The sequence below is a fragment of the Carassius gibelio genome, chromosome B2, assembly GCF_023724105.1.
Source record: "Carassius gibelio isolate Cgi1373 ecotype wild population from Czech Republic chromosome B2, carGib1.2-hapl.c, whole genome shotgun sequence".
Lineage (NCBI taxonomy): Eukaryota > Metazoa > Chordata > Actinopteri > Cypriniformes > Cyprinidae > Carassius > Carassius gibelio.
Window position 1 is genome coordinate 5,204,304 of NC_068397.1, and position 16,521 is coordinate 5,220,824.

The 16,521-nt window shown below is 36.0% G+C and overlaps 1 protein-coding gene across 2 annotated transcripts in view; it reads right to left on the bottom strand.

Moving 5' to 3' along the window:
• The window catches only part of LOC127951692 (low-density lipoprotein receptor-related protein 8-like), a 78,350-nt gene that overhangs the window by 21,837 nt on the left and 39,992 nt on the right, over window positions 1-16,521 (bottom strand). For both annotated transcript variants that reach the window (XM_052549718.1, XM_052549717.1), the window contains exon 5: window positions 8,792-9,184. In XM_052549718.1, coding sequence (XP_052405678.1) covers window positions 8,792-9,184 — 393 coding nt within the window. The remainder of the gene's footprint in view (window positions 1-8,791; window positions 9,185-16,521) is intronic.

A 16,521-nucleotide genomic window follows, 5' to 3' on the forward strand; every position in this document is an offset into this window, starting at 1 on the left:
GTATGGGTCACCATAATGGGCCACACGCCACTTCACTTCACTTCATTAGGAGCTAGGGGATGAAAACTTTGCAATGTATAACTATATTGTACTTATTTTTTTCTTGGTGAACATGGAAGTATCTTCTGTGGCTTCTGAAAGGCAGTTCTAAATGAAAAAAATTACACATCTTTATCCAAGTTTTCACCCCCTGGCACTTAATACATTGTGTTTCCTTCGCTAGCATCAGTGAACATTTGGACCTTTTGTAATAAATGAAATACTTTTATAATAGCATATGAGTCCACAGTGTGAAAATATGGAAAACAGTCATAGATCATCTAGGTAATGATACACAAATTATTAAGAACCAAGCATATGCAAACTCTTGAATGGGGTAAATTTTATAAATTCAGCTGTATTGTTTTGTTTCGGATACTATGTAAACACCTTAAAGGGTAAGTTCATCCAAAAATGAAAATGATGTCATTAATGACTCACCCTCATGTCCTTCCAAACAGATTAAGATATTTTAGATTTAGTTCGAGAGCTTTCTGTCCCTCCACTGAAAACGTGAACACACTCACAACAGACCCGGAAGAGAAGACAAAGCTGTACAAAGTCATAATTTCTGTTATTTTTGGACTAAAATGTATTTTCGATGCTTCAACAAATTCTAACTGACCCTCTGATGTCACATGGACTACTTTGATGATGTTTTTCTTACCTTTCTGGACATGAACAGTAGACCGTACACACAGATTCAATGGAGGGACTGAGCTCTCGGACTAAGGCCCAATCCCAATTCTACCCCTTAGCTCTTCCCCTTTCCCCTACCCCTCCAATTCATGCGTTCACGTGAAGAGGTAGGAGTGTCTCGATTCTCTTTTGGTTGGAGGGGTAGGGGTAAAGGGAAGGGCCAGATAGCCCTTCAATCGAAGATTTTTCTGGACCACACTTCAACATAGGGGCATGAATTATCTCGGCAACATGGCTGCTGCAGCGAACAAAAAGACACTTTTTTGGGGGCTTTTTTGCCATAAATAAAGATTTTAACGAAAAGTAATAATTTGTTTTATGTTACATTCAATTGTGAGTTCATATTAACGGTCATGTTACTCAAAGAAATGTTTGCAAAAAATCGCTAATATTTGCTAACGTCATATCATTACAGACTGCATGATAGTGCCACAGCATGTGTCTGATCAGGGCGATAACTGCCGTAGACTAATCCCCCCAATAATTAGAAATCGCTAAACCATTTTCTCAAATATTGCCTATTCGAGAGAGAAAGAGAGAGAGAGAGAGAACAGCGATTGTATTCTCTCGTCGCTGGAAAATATAATGTAGCGATTCAGTATTTAATAAAAGTCGTGGGGCAGCGTTGACAAGTTTATTTTCTCCTGGATGTGTGAGCTGCGTGATTTCCGATATGTGTGTGTGTGTCAGTAAGCAGCTCATTAATACAGAACGATAATTAAAGGCTCTAATGCACACCAGCACACCAGTGTATGTGTGTATTGTAAGAGTTAGATGACGTATGATGCGTGTGACGTCATGGTAGTGGTGTCCCAATCCTTAGGGGAATATTTTCTCTCCTACCCCTTCACACAGTGTTTCAAGGGACAAGGGGAAGGGGTATAAAATAGAATTGGGACTGGGCCTAAATCTTAAATATCTTAAACTGTGTTCTGAAGATGAACGGAGGTCTTAGAGGTTTGGAACGACAAGAGTCATTAATGACATCATTTTAATTTTTGGATGAACTAACCCTTTAAGTAAAATATCTTATTTAAGACATTTGTTTAGGAAAGATAAACATACTATTAACATACTAATAATAGTATATGATAACTATTATTTTGGTAAAATAATTAAAGTGGAATTTTGAAATTTACCTTTCATGTAGTGTGTTACATAGATCTAAGTGAACAAAAACATCCTGAAAAGTTTAAAATATGACAGTGCACCGTATATAAAGTTATTGTCTTTCAAAAGTAAGAGTCGACTCTGAGTAATTTTTATGAATCGTTAGAAGACCGAAGCTTTTTCTCTGACTAGATGACGTCAACTTGTCAAGTTATTTGAATACTACACGCCCACTTATTGCGCTCCATGACGCCAGTGAAAACTAGAAAACATCATGGCGACGAGATGCTGTGTTCTGAAGTGCGACTCAAAAGCAAACTTTTTTCATCTGCCCAAGGATGAGCATTTGAAGACTAAGTGGCTACAATTCATATATACAACTGTACCACAGAAGTATAGTCCGAGCCTTGTGCTTTGTTCACACCATTTTGAAGACGATTGCTTTACCTTGGTTATGCAATCAAACTTGGATTCGCGAGCCGGCTGATATTGAAGGAAGGTTCAGTTCCAAGTGTATTTGCATCAGCTTCCTCCTCCGTATCACAACCTGTAAGTGTTATTAATAATTGTTGCTTTTATGTTTTATGTAGCATGCTTAATAATTGTTTGGTTTGCTGTGTAAGCACCGTTTAGCTTCTAGGTCTTCAATGACAATTGTATTGAGATATGTGAATTGTTTGTTGTTGTTTTCTGAGTTTTCTTTAAGAATAGAGTCATACCTCGTTGTAACGTAAAATTACTGCTTTTATTTTATTTTTTTGGTAAAAACGTTATGTTTATGCTTCGAGTTAACGCAAACAAAGACTGATTGTGCTTTTACAATATGAACTCTGGGCTATACTCACTAACGTCACGTAAAGGCGGGGTTTTGAAAAGTGAATCACTAAATGAATCATTTGAGAATCGCTGTCAAAACAGGTAAAAATAAATGCATATTATAAGAAAACTAAAGTCTTTTTTGTCATTGCATGCATGCAAAACTGTTGTTGAGGACTTCTAAAACAATATCTGAAACATTTTAAATACCATATTAGGTGCTCTTTAACATTTTGCATGTTCTGCGAAGTGTATGTAAACCTTTTGAATAAAACTGTAAACACACACACAGACACAGTATATGAGTATTCTGTGTTTGCAGTAAGATTTTAGACAAATCCAAAATGTGTGCAGCTGTCATGACACTTTAAAGCACATTCAAAGAACCCCACAAACACACCTCTAGTGAGCGTTTCTGGAGAGCTGCGGCTTAATTACGCAAACACATCTGAGAAGACAAACAATATTGGCCATGATGAAGTTCAAAGTAAACCCCCCTGAAACGCTGCATAAGAATGAGGGATTAATGTGATTACAGAGCAGTCTGTGGTGGATGTATCCTCCCTTTATTTCAAGGGCTTTAAGATGCTCAAGGACACACGCCTAAGGGTTGCCTAGTAACACACGTGCCACTCTGCTCACCCGTGTTCCCTCCGGCCTGGGCAAAGCCACATCGTAATTGACCTGGATGTTACCTGACGGTGGGAATGAAGAAAGAGGCAGCAGGTTTAAAACAAGCTTATCTAGTAAGTACGAGAATGCATCGTAATTAAAATCAGGCGCTCTCCCAGGCACCTGTCTTTCTCTCATGACTCTCGGGATCTTGTTGTTTACCAAAGCTGCTGTTCTTAGACCTGGATGTAAGATAAGAAACACCTTGTGGCAGCTCCACTCTATCAGAGGTGCCTGGGGAATGAGCACGACAGCGCTGATGTGAAATCTGAATTTCCCCAGCTTTCAGAGAAGGATGCGGCCCAGAGATTTTAAAAGGATGTGACAGCATTTTGACAAATCTGATTTCTGATGCGCATTTCTGATGCAGTTATTGCTGATATATATAAAATAAAATTGCAAAATCGAAAAAAAACGCCTTGTGCAATACCGTAACTAGGGCTGGGCGGCAGACAGTAATACCATGCAATGGTAGAAACGCATTCAAGTAGAAGATAAGTTTTATATTTATCAGATATTGAATTTATAACACTTAATTGTGTTAAAAAGAAAAGAAAAAAGGCATTTACTTCTTGAATGTATATATACATTAAGGGTTATTTCACCCAAATAAAAATTCGGTAACATTTTAGTATAGGGTCCAATTCACACTAATAACTAGTTGCTTATTATTAACATATTGGCTGTTTATTAGTGCTTATAAAGTACATATAATGCATGACATCCATAATCCTACCCAATACCATAAACTTAACAACTACCTTATAAACTATTAATAAGCAGAAAATAAGGAGTTCATTGAGGCAAGTCATAGTTAATGGCTAGTTAAAAGTGAGAATTGGACCCTAAAATAAAGTGTGACCAAAAATTCTATCATCATTTTCTCACCTTCATGTTGTTACAAACTCATGTGATTTTGATTCGTTTTTTAAACACTAAAATGAAAAATTTAGAAACCTTTCTGTCTCTCTTTTGAATGTCAAAACTCAGAGAGTTCACAGTTCACATTGCTGTAATCCATATGAATCGAGCGGTTTATTCCAAGTCTTCTGAAGAGACACAACTGCTTTATATGCTGAACAGATTTAACTGAGGCTTTATTCACAGATAATTGATAATTGATCAACGCAGAAACATTGAGCACATCAATAACGGTCAATGGAAGCTCGTAAGGTTGAGCTCGACATGCACCGTTGAGCTTTCTCAGAATACTTGGATTAAACTGATCATTTAAGTTTTGAGAGTGGGGACTTTCACTGGGGTGAAATCTGTCAGAAAATGAGTAATGACAGAATTTCCAATCCCTTCAATTTAAATAATTTCATATTTTTTCCACAAACTGTCACATCAGGCGTTGAAGGATACATGCTTCTGTAGCTTCTACATGCTTCTTTTCTTTTTAACCCATTATGATGCAGCACACAGTTAAATGGCGTTATGTGTGGGTTGTAGTCACTACATTCACGAGCGTCACCACTGTGCCCTTGAGCAGCTCATTTAACCCCAGAATGCTTTAGGAGGGCTTTCTATATAATAAGTGCATTGGAAGATCAGAAAGATTTTACTCTATGGCTAACGTACTGCAAAAGTGCATGAAAAAGCTATTATTGTTCTATGACGTTACACAACAATGGTGTGTGTGCCATCACTGTCAAACTAAATTAAAGTGTGTCTCCACACCAAATGCTTTGAGTCACGTGGCTATAATGGCTTCAATAATATGAACTGTCTTTGTGTGGGTGGAATAGATAATACGTGGCAGGGAGTCAGAAAAAATTATCTGCCGTGAACCGTCGCCTTCCATCTTTGGCAAAACCTCACATTATCAAAGAGAATTTCATTCCCATCGGAGCATGTCAGAGCGACGTGCCCTTCAGAAACATTGTTGGGGTCGTGTAGCCCTCACAATGAGAGCTCCAGCTGAGATTCCTGCACAGATATTTCCATAAATGTGGTGGAGATGCCAAGCACCTTCATGCACATTCACTGGCAGTGTTTGCTTTGTGTGCATCAGTGCAGCAGCCAGCAAGTTCAGTAGGTGAAAAACGAGTCTGAGAGAAAGAAAGATGAACCATGCAATGTATCAAGAGACAAACAATGAGAGGGCTGATGCACACACACAAACATGCTACAAAATAAATCCACATGCTTGCACATCTTTTTAAATGTTACTGTTATGAAAGAGCATTTCTCATAAATAGAACGTACTGCACATAGCAGTCAGTCGGGGAATTGGTTCAAACCTTTCCATTTCTGTTTTTATTGTTTTTGACCCATGCAACTTTGCATTCTAATAAATAAAACTGTAATGACACCACCATTTTAGGTACCAGTGAAATCAAAAACAGTGCTTTAAAATTTTCACAAAGTAAGAAATACTGCAGGAATGTAAAGATTTTTCATGAAAACCACAAAAAGTTCTTTGGTCAAGAGCAGTGAGTGATTTTTCTGTCTTTTGTTGTTTGATTAACATTAATGACAGGAGCAGCAGGTATTTTGGGCTGCTGTCACTTTAAGACCTAACGCACAGATCTAATATATTGACTGACACATCCAATCTCGTTTACATTCACTTAAGAAATAACCAGCGGTGTTGGATATTTATACTCCCCAAGACTGTCATTTTGACAGTTTCGTACATTTGTCAGTTCAAGCACAATATGATAAAATGAAGCGAAATAAAACTCATTTCGGTACATATGCTTTCTGAGCATAAATGTTTTCAATTCTCTTTAATGTTTAAATTGGCTAGACATAAAAACAAATGCAGTTTGCAACTGTCTCATACACCAATGACTACAGGCCATCAGGGGGCTGGGGCCCACTATTATTACTAATTATATTATTAATTATATTAATACAAATTACATTATTATTATTAATATTAATAATAATAATAATAATAATTTATTAATAATATATTCAAATAAATATTTTAATAATAATAAAACACACATACATATAACATAAAAATGTAAATGTGCACCACCTCAAATAACACATTTTTCTTACTAAAGAACATACATTTATGTCTTTGTTGTCTTTGAATAGTTTAATATAATGAGTTTCAGGCCTGTCGCCACTTGCCCTTTTGGGCCTCTGAAAATTCCATTTTAATTTACTTTTTCATTGTTTAAATTTTTCTGACATCTTGCGAGCACAGAGCTTGGTGCTAGCAATGTCAAGGTCATTTGTTGGAAAGCTTGAACTGATAAAATGTGCACCTTAAATTCAGTGCATGCCCTCTTAAAGGCGGGTGTACACGGTGCGATTTTTGCTGTCGTACGAGTTCACATGCGATTTTTTTCAATTGTGTGGAAATCGCGTATTCTCGTATGGTCACGGCTCGTATCATTTGCGATTAATTACGAGCCGAGCAGAGTGGCTTACGAGCACTTCCCGACCTCCCGATCATTTTTAAACATGTCTAAAAAGTTTGTGAGCAATCGGTTTGAATTCGTGCCATTTGTGCTGTTGAACGAGCCGATTTGTTGATTTATCTGAAGTTGACCAATCACGAACTAGGAAAACAACCGAAGATGAAAGACGAAGACGGCAGCTGAAGTCTGTCAGGAACAGCGAGCGCTGTATGATGTTTCTAGCAACGTATTCCAGTGCCTTCTGTCTCTCTCCCTCTCTCTCTCACACACGCATATGTAGTTTACAGGGACTCTCCATAGACGTAACGGTATTATATACTGTATATACCCATACACTACCTCTATCCATCACGAAAAATGCATGTTTAAAATTTCTATTAAACACTGTATAGTATTTTTTAAAACCATTTGGTTTACGAGTGCACAGTAATTGTCCTCATAAACCATGTTTACATTTTAATACCCATTTCAGATATTTATAAACCATATACAAGAACACACACACAGGGTAACCAAATGTCCCGGTTTCCTATTGCTGAAAAATAACCTGTAGCCTACGTGTAGGAAACAGTCACGGCTCGTATCAATATTTTATATGCAGTTATGAGAGAGGGAGAGCAGTTATATTAGGCGCGTTCCACTTGAAGCACCACTGCACGCACAGAATGATCACCTGTATGACATCAAAGTACCGCGAGAGCGATTCGAATGCATTGGATATGTGTGCTTTTTTATCGCTCTCGCGGTAATGTCATACAGTGATCCTTCTGTGCGGGCAGCGCTGCTTCAAGTCGAACGCGTCTATCAACTTCGTGCGATTGTTTCTGGAATTCGCAGGTTGTAAAATCGTGTCGTATATCATCTCGTCCGTACGATTTTCAGATAAACTCACTCGTGCCGTGTGCGTGGACATACGATCTTCCGACCATCCGAATTCGCACCGTGTACACCCGCCTTAAATAAAAGCATCTGCCAAATGCATAGAAATGCAAAGAAATGTACTGTAAATTGAGCTAAAATAAAATGTGCCAAATATGTAGCAAAAATGTGTAACATATGCTAATATGCCACAAAAAACATGCCAAATGTAAACAATAAACACTGATGAGAATTTGAGGAAATTACAAGGAAATTGTGCAATAATCTTTGAATCATCAGTTAGAGTAGGTAGAAAAATATATACCACCTTGCCATAATTTTTTAGCAAAAGTATTTATGTATTTATGACTTTATGGTAGTTATTGCAAAAAAAAAAAAAAAAAACTTTCTTAAAAAAAATTACAAATTAAAATGTTTTGGTAACGCTTTTTTTTTTAAACCAATTCTCACTATTATTGTCACACCCTGTTTGACTTTTGTTGTGTTTTCTTGCTCCATGTGCTCTGTGTGACCTAGTTTCTGTCTCCCGTTTATTATGTCATTTAGATCAGGTGTGTGTCGTTAATTATCTTCATTTGCTCCTGTATTTAAAGTGTAGCCTGTTCAGTTTTCTCTCATCTGGTATTGTGAATGTTTCCCTGACCATCCTAGATTTATGAAGACTATTTGCATTTATATTCTTCGTGCATTTATATCACTGTAGCATGACAATTATGTAATATCTTGCATGTTATGCATGCATATTACGAGCATATTGACTTTACATTGGTACTTATAAAGCAAATATTAATGTCTTATTCTACATGATCATTTTTAGATCCCATAATCCTCCCCCATTTTTAAACTTAACTACTGTACAAACTATGAATAAGCAGAAAAACAGTAGTCTGAGGCAAAAGTTGTAGCTAATAGTTATTAATTGGTCCCCAAACTGAAGCGTGACCTATATTTTCTTGGCATATACAAACATAAATTGCTAAAAAATGAAATATAATATATAATATGTATTGTGGTGAGCCAATGAAAATATTGTCAGAGCAAGCAAAATCTGTACTACTGAAAAAATAAAACACCCCAGCCCTGATAAACACCAGTATTTAACTAAATACTGTATTTGAGTGACGGATTAAAGGCTCACAGTTGTACAGAGAGATCCAAGCCCTTTCTACAGGAAGTAACTGAGAGTGCACACTCACGGCAGTCCGCCTCATCTGACTTGTCCTTGCAGTCAGGGTCCCTGTCACATCTCCAGGCAAGTTTCACACACTCCCCGCTGCCGCAACGAAATTCTCCAGCACTGCACTGCAGCCTCCGGGTGGGGGGCGGAGCCAGCCGTCCAGACCCGCCCCCACATCGCCCCGCCCACTCGTCAGAGCCGTCAGCGCAGTCAGGGTCGCCGTCGCAGATCCAGGGCTGGGGCACACACTCGGAGCTGTTACAGCGAAACTCGAGCGGCCCACAGGTGGGTGGAGAGCACTTCTCCTCATCGCTGCCGTCTCCACAGTCGTCATCGCCGTCACACACATAGACCGGTGCTAAACATTTACGGTTACGACACTGGAACTCCCCCGCTGAGCAGGACCTGGCATCTGGGGACGAGAAAACAAAGCCTTGATTAAGAAATGCCTGATTAGAAATGAAGAGACTGTCTGAATGCCATGTGCAGCCATCAACTATATTTCCTGCAGAGTGGTAGCTCTTTCAAAGTGTGCAAAAAAGTATTTTTTTTTTTTTTTTTTTTATGAAGAACTCCCTATCCAGTTTGCATATATGTTCTGAAAGTGAAGTGTTAAAGGTTAATTATAAGTTAATATATAATCAGATTCACTTATAATGTTTTTAATTATTAATAAAACAAAAAAATAAAAATTAAATAAGAATTAAGGTATGTGTCAATGGCATATCCCCCCCCAATGTTTTGTTTCCTTTTGCAGATGGCATTGTGGGCCAAATCAAAGGTCATCATGGGCCAGCTTTGGCCCGTGGGCCTTGGTTTGGGCATCCCTGCATTTAAAATGAGCAAAACTGACAGTAAAGACATTTATAATGTAGAGCACTGCTCAAAGCATATAGTGTTGCAATTAATTTGCATATTTATTCATTCTATTATTCATTTTGGGGTCAACTATTCATTTAAATCCCAATTGACAACACAGAATTCAAAAGAGATCAGAAGAGCTGCTAATGTAACAGAGGGATCTTAAGAGATCACATAAAGATAGACTGAAGGACCTGCTGATCAAAGAATCTCTAAGAAACAGATTTAACAGTAGAGACAAGTGGAACCCAGGAAAAGCCTTATAGCAAAAAAAAAGACAAAAATCAAGATTGTGATTGTGAGAAGGTGATTGTGCTATTGAACAGTTGTGTGTATTTTGTCTGTGGTCAGTTAGTTTGATCATATACTGTACACCAAAGAGGAAATGTAGTAATTACTTAGTAATGACATGGTCACATACAAAGTTTTTACATTTTCATGCATTATTCATCGTGCAAGTTATTCATCAGATACAAAGTCATTTTATTTGAAAAAAAAAGTTATGACCATTTTATCAGCTCACTTTCCACTGGGTCAAAGCTGACAGGAATGCAAAAGGTTTTTGAATGCATTAAAATGGGCAAACATGTGCTGCAATCAAATGTGTGATGTCATCAATTCAAGAACACACAAACACACAGTTAAACTAACAGCAGTGTAGAAAGGACAGTTAATAAAGCCTGTAATAACTCTAGTGGATTCATGTTTTTCCTCATGTCTGACCTTGTCGAACTGAGTGAAAAATAAAACCTGAAAAGATTTCTTTGATTTTACTTGAATATACATGGGTTCCTTACTTTTGCTAACTTTTCTTTTTTTTTCTTTGTCAATAGATTTTTGAAATAAAGTTTAATTTGGAATTAATTTGGGTATTTGATCTCTGAAATTCACTTTAATAGAAAGTGTGGATGCATTTTATCTTACAGTATAGTCATGTATTTGACGCATGTTCAAGAGGCTTGTGAATGACGTGCTCAGGCCTCTGGCTTGAGATTAGCCTAGATTTAGTGCACATTAATGCGTGGGAACAGGCAATTACCATCATTGTGCCAAAACTCCCTCCATTTAGATGATTCATTTATTCCAGTTAGGAAGCAAAATCCCTATAGCATTTCAACATGGAGTACAAAAAAACAAACAAACAAAGAACTGATATATGTTCCTCACAGCCTGACCCTGTTTCAGTTCAGAATTTGTCTTATTCTGCCAAGTCCACATTTAACCATTGTTTACTTAAACTGATCGTAATTATTTATTCAACCATTAATGTCAGCAGTGGCTTGTGGAAATTGTATATTGCATATTACATATATTTAAAAAATAAATAAAAAAATCCATGATCAAAGCTGCATTTTCGGGATCATTACTCCAGTCTTCAGTGTCACACGATCCTTGCTGGATTAAAGTATTCATATTTGTATTAAAAATATAAAAAAATGTTTTCATTTTTTTGCAATTGTTTTGCATCTTGTATGTAAATATGAATATATAATATCATATAATAAATCATGATACAATTTCCAGACAGTGTTTTTTAAAAAACTGAAATTGTGATAATGCCACATTCTGTAAAGTGAAACATTTGATTACATTTATGATATTTTGATATATTAAAATTACTATTACTACTACTCATGTAAAGCCTTATGGAGCAATTTCTACTTTTCTAAACTGAAATCATTTTGTAGTAACCCTTGGAGTAAAAACAATACAATCAATCCATTTGCGTGAAGCACTCAAAAACGGTTAATATTCTAGGTATTTAAGGTGAAAAGGCAAGAGAAATGATGAATATGCTTGGCAGAGCTTTGGAATCTAAGAGAAAGATAGATCTGCATTGATTTTTCTATAGCTCTGAGCTGCAGCCAGTCAGCCGTGCTTCTAAGGAGACTCAGTGGTGAATGTTGGAATGAAGCCAGTTTGACCCAGTTCCCTGGAAACTGCTCTGCCGTGATGATGAGAGCTTCTGATTAGTAGAGGTGAAGCTGTGGGCCGCGGCCAGCCTGGGGGAGAGAGGTATGACGGACCAGTCCACCCACATTACACTCTACTAGTGCCCGCTGAAAGCCTCTGAACTCAAAACTCACCACAGTCCGTGTTTCCTGTTTGGTTTTTATATATACAGACACAAAATCCAGACATTTGCTTGAGATTTATTTATATAAATGTATTCAGTTTATTTAAAAATGCATCAAATTCAGAAATATCTGATTCAGATTAAAATAAAATTTTTAATCTTTTAACTCTATTACTCGAAATATTGCTAATATTTTCAGTTTTGACTTTTTATAATTCATTGCCTTTAAGCAAATTAGAGCACAAGGATATATGAACCAAGGAATATTCAGTTTATATTATATAAAGTTTAGACTATACACAATATGCTGTCAAATTAGAGCATGGCTTTATTTAATCCAGTACTGTAAATGTTTGGAGTAATATTCTAGCATGCTTCTATACTTGCTCTATTACATAATTTTGTATGTACACTGTGTGCAACGAAACTTTCCATGTAATATTTGGATGAGCTACTACATTTACTAAAAATGCCAGTATTCAACAACCATGTTGAATGGAATACTGTACCCCACAATGCCCTGCATTTGATCTTCCATTTCCTGTGTGATGAATGAACCAAATCTTACATAAACTGTGATTTCATATCTATTTCTTGACTCTTTAATTGACCCGACTGCCAAACATGAACACATTTTAACATTAAAACTGAATCTTAAATGCAAAACAATGGTTTTATTTCCAAAACTACAACTGGATGCTACTCGCAGAAGTAAACATGCATCTAATAAGATCATGTGACAATAATGTTGTAGCATATATTGATGTTAGGTAAGTAAATTGTTGCATTATATTTTAATAATGCCATTCAAAATACATTCATATTCTCAATAATAATTACATGTACAAAAAAGATTTGTTAATTATAGGAAAATACTTTTAATACTTCCTCTGAACATACCTTTTGTGTTTTTGAACAGCTAATAGATCAGGTACAGAAGCTGAACACTGACGTTTGTCAGTAAACAGTAATAAGAATAGCACAGATTTGAAATGCTATGCAGGATGTTGCGTGTGATTTTACATGATGAGCAATTTGAGCTTCTAGAGGGGCTGATAATCAAACCTGCTCAAGAGAGTCATACATAATTCAATACATGGAAGACTCAATTAACCACATGCCAAAGAGAGATTGACTTTAATAAGTTACCCACTGCTTGCTAGCGCTGATGATTAGGAGAGATCTGAGGAGGAAGACAACACTGTACCAGCAGAGTATGTTTTGATCAATGACTAGCAAGGAGCATTTTATCTGTTACAGTGCATGCAAGTCTAATTTATTTACAGTGAGGGATATGATGGATACTGAATGATGGCAAAAGAGTTATGAGCAGAAATAAATCAGAGACCTGCACCTCCTGCTCAATGTGTGTTAATAACATAGCATAACGTATAAAGATGGGAAGTTTGTAGTGCTAAAACCCAGAAGAGAATTAGCATTCGAACCATAGATTCATTTTTATTTGTGTTTCCTGGTGATTTCTGATTCATGATTTGAACACGGTCTGAGGTGGATATTATTTGAAGATATTGAAAATGTTACAATCAGTAATATCTCAAATGACAATTCTGAGGCAGTTTTTTCTCACTTTTTTAACTTTTAAGTTGTTAAGTTGCAAAATAAGCAAAAAAATAAAATGACCTATTATAAACAAAATGGCAAATATAAAAGCAAAATAAGTCAGAAAACACAACAATCAGTCAGAGGAATGTCTTTCCTTAAAGTTGAGTTCTAACAAATAGTTTCAAATGAAGACAGAAGTCCACATATTTAAAAGAAACAATGTAAGGGGCTGTTTACACCGCAACGTTTTCAGCAAAAAACGGGAAACATTTTATGCATTTTGCTGTTTGATACACAACAGCAGCATTTTGGGGACTGAAAACGCATATTTTTGAAAACGGGTTTTACAGTGCATGTTTTGAAAATGGCACTGTTATTGTTTCCGTGTAAACACCCAATACGGAGATCTTTGTAAAAGATTACATCATGCATGTGCGTAGTATGTGTGAGGTATGTAGAGGTGCACTACGTGTCGATTTTAAAGGCAAGTGCGAACAAACAAACACAACAATGACGGAGTACATGTTACTGTTGTTGCTGCTCAAGAGTTTGCTAACGCTTCTTCAGAAAAGTGTAGATTTACTTCACCAATATTACAACCAACAACCGAGACACATCATATACAGTACATCATATAATAATCACTTCCGTACAGGTACTGTTTACTAACAAGGTGACAGCGCCAACTACTGGCCTGACATACATAATACAGCGTTTTTGCAGAAATGTGTAAATGTGAATCGTTTGACAATACGTGTATACAGGAAAAACTTTTCAGTTTTTGACTACACTGATGTCGTGCAAACGTAGCCTTTCTGTATATAGATTGACAGATATTTCATTCAGTTAGTGTTAAGTATACCATTCACATAATATATAGTTTCCATTTTCACTGACTTGATGTTATTTGATGTTATTTTTGATTCATGAATAAAAGTCTGTGGAATTTACTTCAGCATTACTTAAATATGTTAAATAAGTCATACCTCAAACAGTCATTTTGAAGCACTCACAACCAGAAAACCTCAATTTTTTATGCCAATTTTTGGATAGTTTCTGTTAAATGTATAAAAACAAACAGATCCTCCATAGTGGATGTGTAAACTCAAACATTTGAAATGGCTGAGGAGGGGCATATTAAAGTATGTAATTTCCTTTAAGCCTCTATATATCGGCCAATAACAACAATGTTCAATCAAACTACTGCACATATCATAGGAAAACAAATCAAAGATTGGTAGTAAAAGATCTTTTAGCCTCACTCTATGGCACTAAGGTCAAAACAACAGGAAATTAAACTAATGCAGTACTGAGTAACATATGCGTTCACTGAGCGCTTTGTGTTAGTGCATTATGACATATCCTGTCTAAGCATCATCGCAGTGGATTCAAGTTATGAGGCCTTCAGCAGTAGATAATAAGAGGCGTATTACACTGCACAGACCTGGCAGAGAAAGGCAGGAAATCAATTATCAACAGGGCCCAGGTGAAATATCATTTTGAGCCAGGGCTCCGGTTCTCCCGGCTCGACACTGTGACATTGGCACGGATGCACGATCAAGAGTCTGAACGGTAAGAGGTTGTCTGGACTCTCAGTTTATAGCTTGATGAAAATAGAAGCATGATTACCTCTATAGAAGGAAAGAATAACTCAGTGCGGTTGAAGAGAACGGCTGAATAAAACACTGACTGATAGAAATCTTTGGAAAGCATACAACCATACAAACACGTCCATCCAAAATGACTGCTTGTGGAAGATGCATTATGGTTAATTAGGCTTTTGTGTTTTGCAAGTCTTTCAACAGCCATGAATTATCATCCCCCCAGAGTGAAAAATGGTTGGAGGGTGTTTCATTTGCTCTTAATAGGGCAATTAACATTTGATTTACATCTTGTGAGATTGCACAAGTTTTTAATATTTCAGATGGGCTGATAAGATAACAAAATGAACTGGAACACTAGTTTGGGTTTGAATTTGTTAGATAAATTAAACCCAAACCGTGGAACATTTTCAAGTTAATTATAAAAGCAAAGTTTATTTAAATGGCCTTTCTGTAAAGCATTCTTAAATTACAAATAGCCACGCTGACACATTAATGTATTTTCAGCTAGTTTGTCTGAAATCCTCAGAGTGTGTCAACAGACGTGTGTTAATTACAATAAATAAATGTAGTATATTAATGAGGAAATCTAAGGACCAGATCATAATCAGAAATTAACAAGACAACAAATTAAATAAAACACAGACAGATAGGAAAAATTAAATGATGTGAACTAAAGATAACCCTAGAAAACACACACTGGAAAAGCATTACTATTCAATGTTTCAGTAAAATAAACTATGATTATATAACTCCTGGAAAGGCTGTTTAAATAAAGAAGTGACTGTTATCATTATTTAAATTACTCAAGGGTACACAATTTTTTTTTAGGTAGGTTCAGACAGACTTTTTAAACATTTTCTACAATTATTTTGATTTAGCATAATATAATATAATATAATATAATATAATTGTTTTAGATTTATTACAGATTTGATTTTTTTTTGTGGTAACATTTTATTGATATTAAACAAAAAGATTTAACAGTTTAAATACAGATTTAACAGTTTTTATTCATCTCTAATTTTAATAAAAATACAGCTGTTCAGTCTTAGTTTATGTTAGTTCAGCTCTATTAAATAATATTAACAGACACAACTTTTAATTTTAATAACGTATTAGCAAATGTTGAAATTCACTTTAAAATTAATAAATGTTTTGGATCTGTTTTTCGTTGTTAGTTCATGTTAACTAATGTAGTTAACTAATGTTAACAAAGTGTTACCACATTTTATATATTAATATTTATATTAACGGTGAATTGTACATTTTATTTAGTAATTTATTAATTGTATTATTATTATTATTATTATTATTATTATTATGTGTGAGTAGCTCGAAATTATCATATGTTAGCATCTGCAAGACTATCCTTTATTTTAACAGGCAGAATTTAAAGAGAGTGAGACTAAACGGAGGCATTAATGTGAGACTGACAATGGAGAGATACTATTATAAAGAGCAGTCCCACTTTGTGCTAGTGCATTGAGACATATCCTGTCTTGAGCATCATCGCAGTGGATTCAAGTCATGAGGCCTTCAGCGGTGGATAAGAGGAGAAGCGAGAAGAGAAGGCGTCAATTTCCACAGCTTCTTAAAAGTAGGGCAGCGGGATTCACAGTGGGAGTCCGGGAAGACGTCTGATTG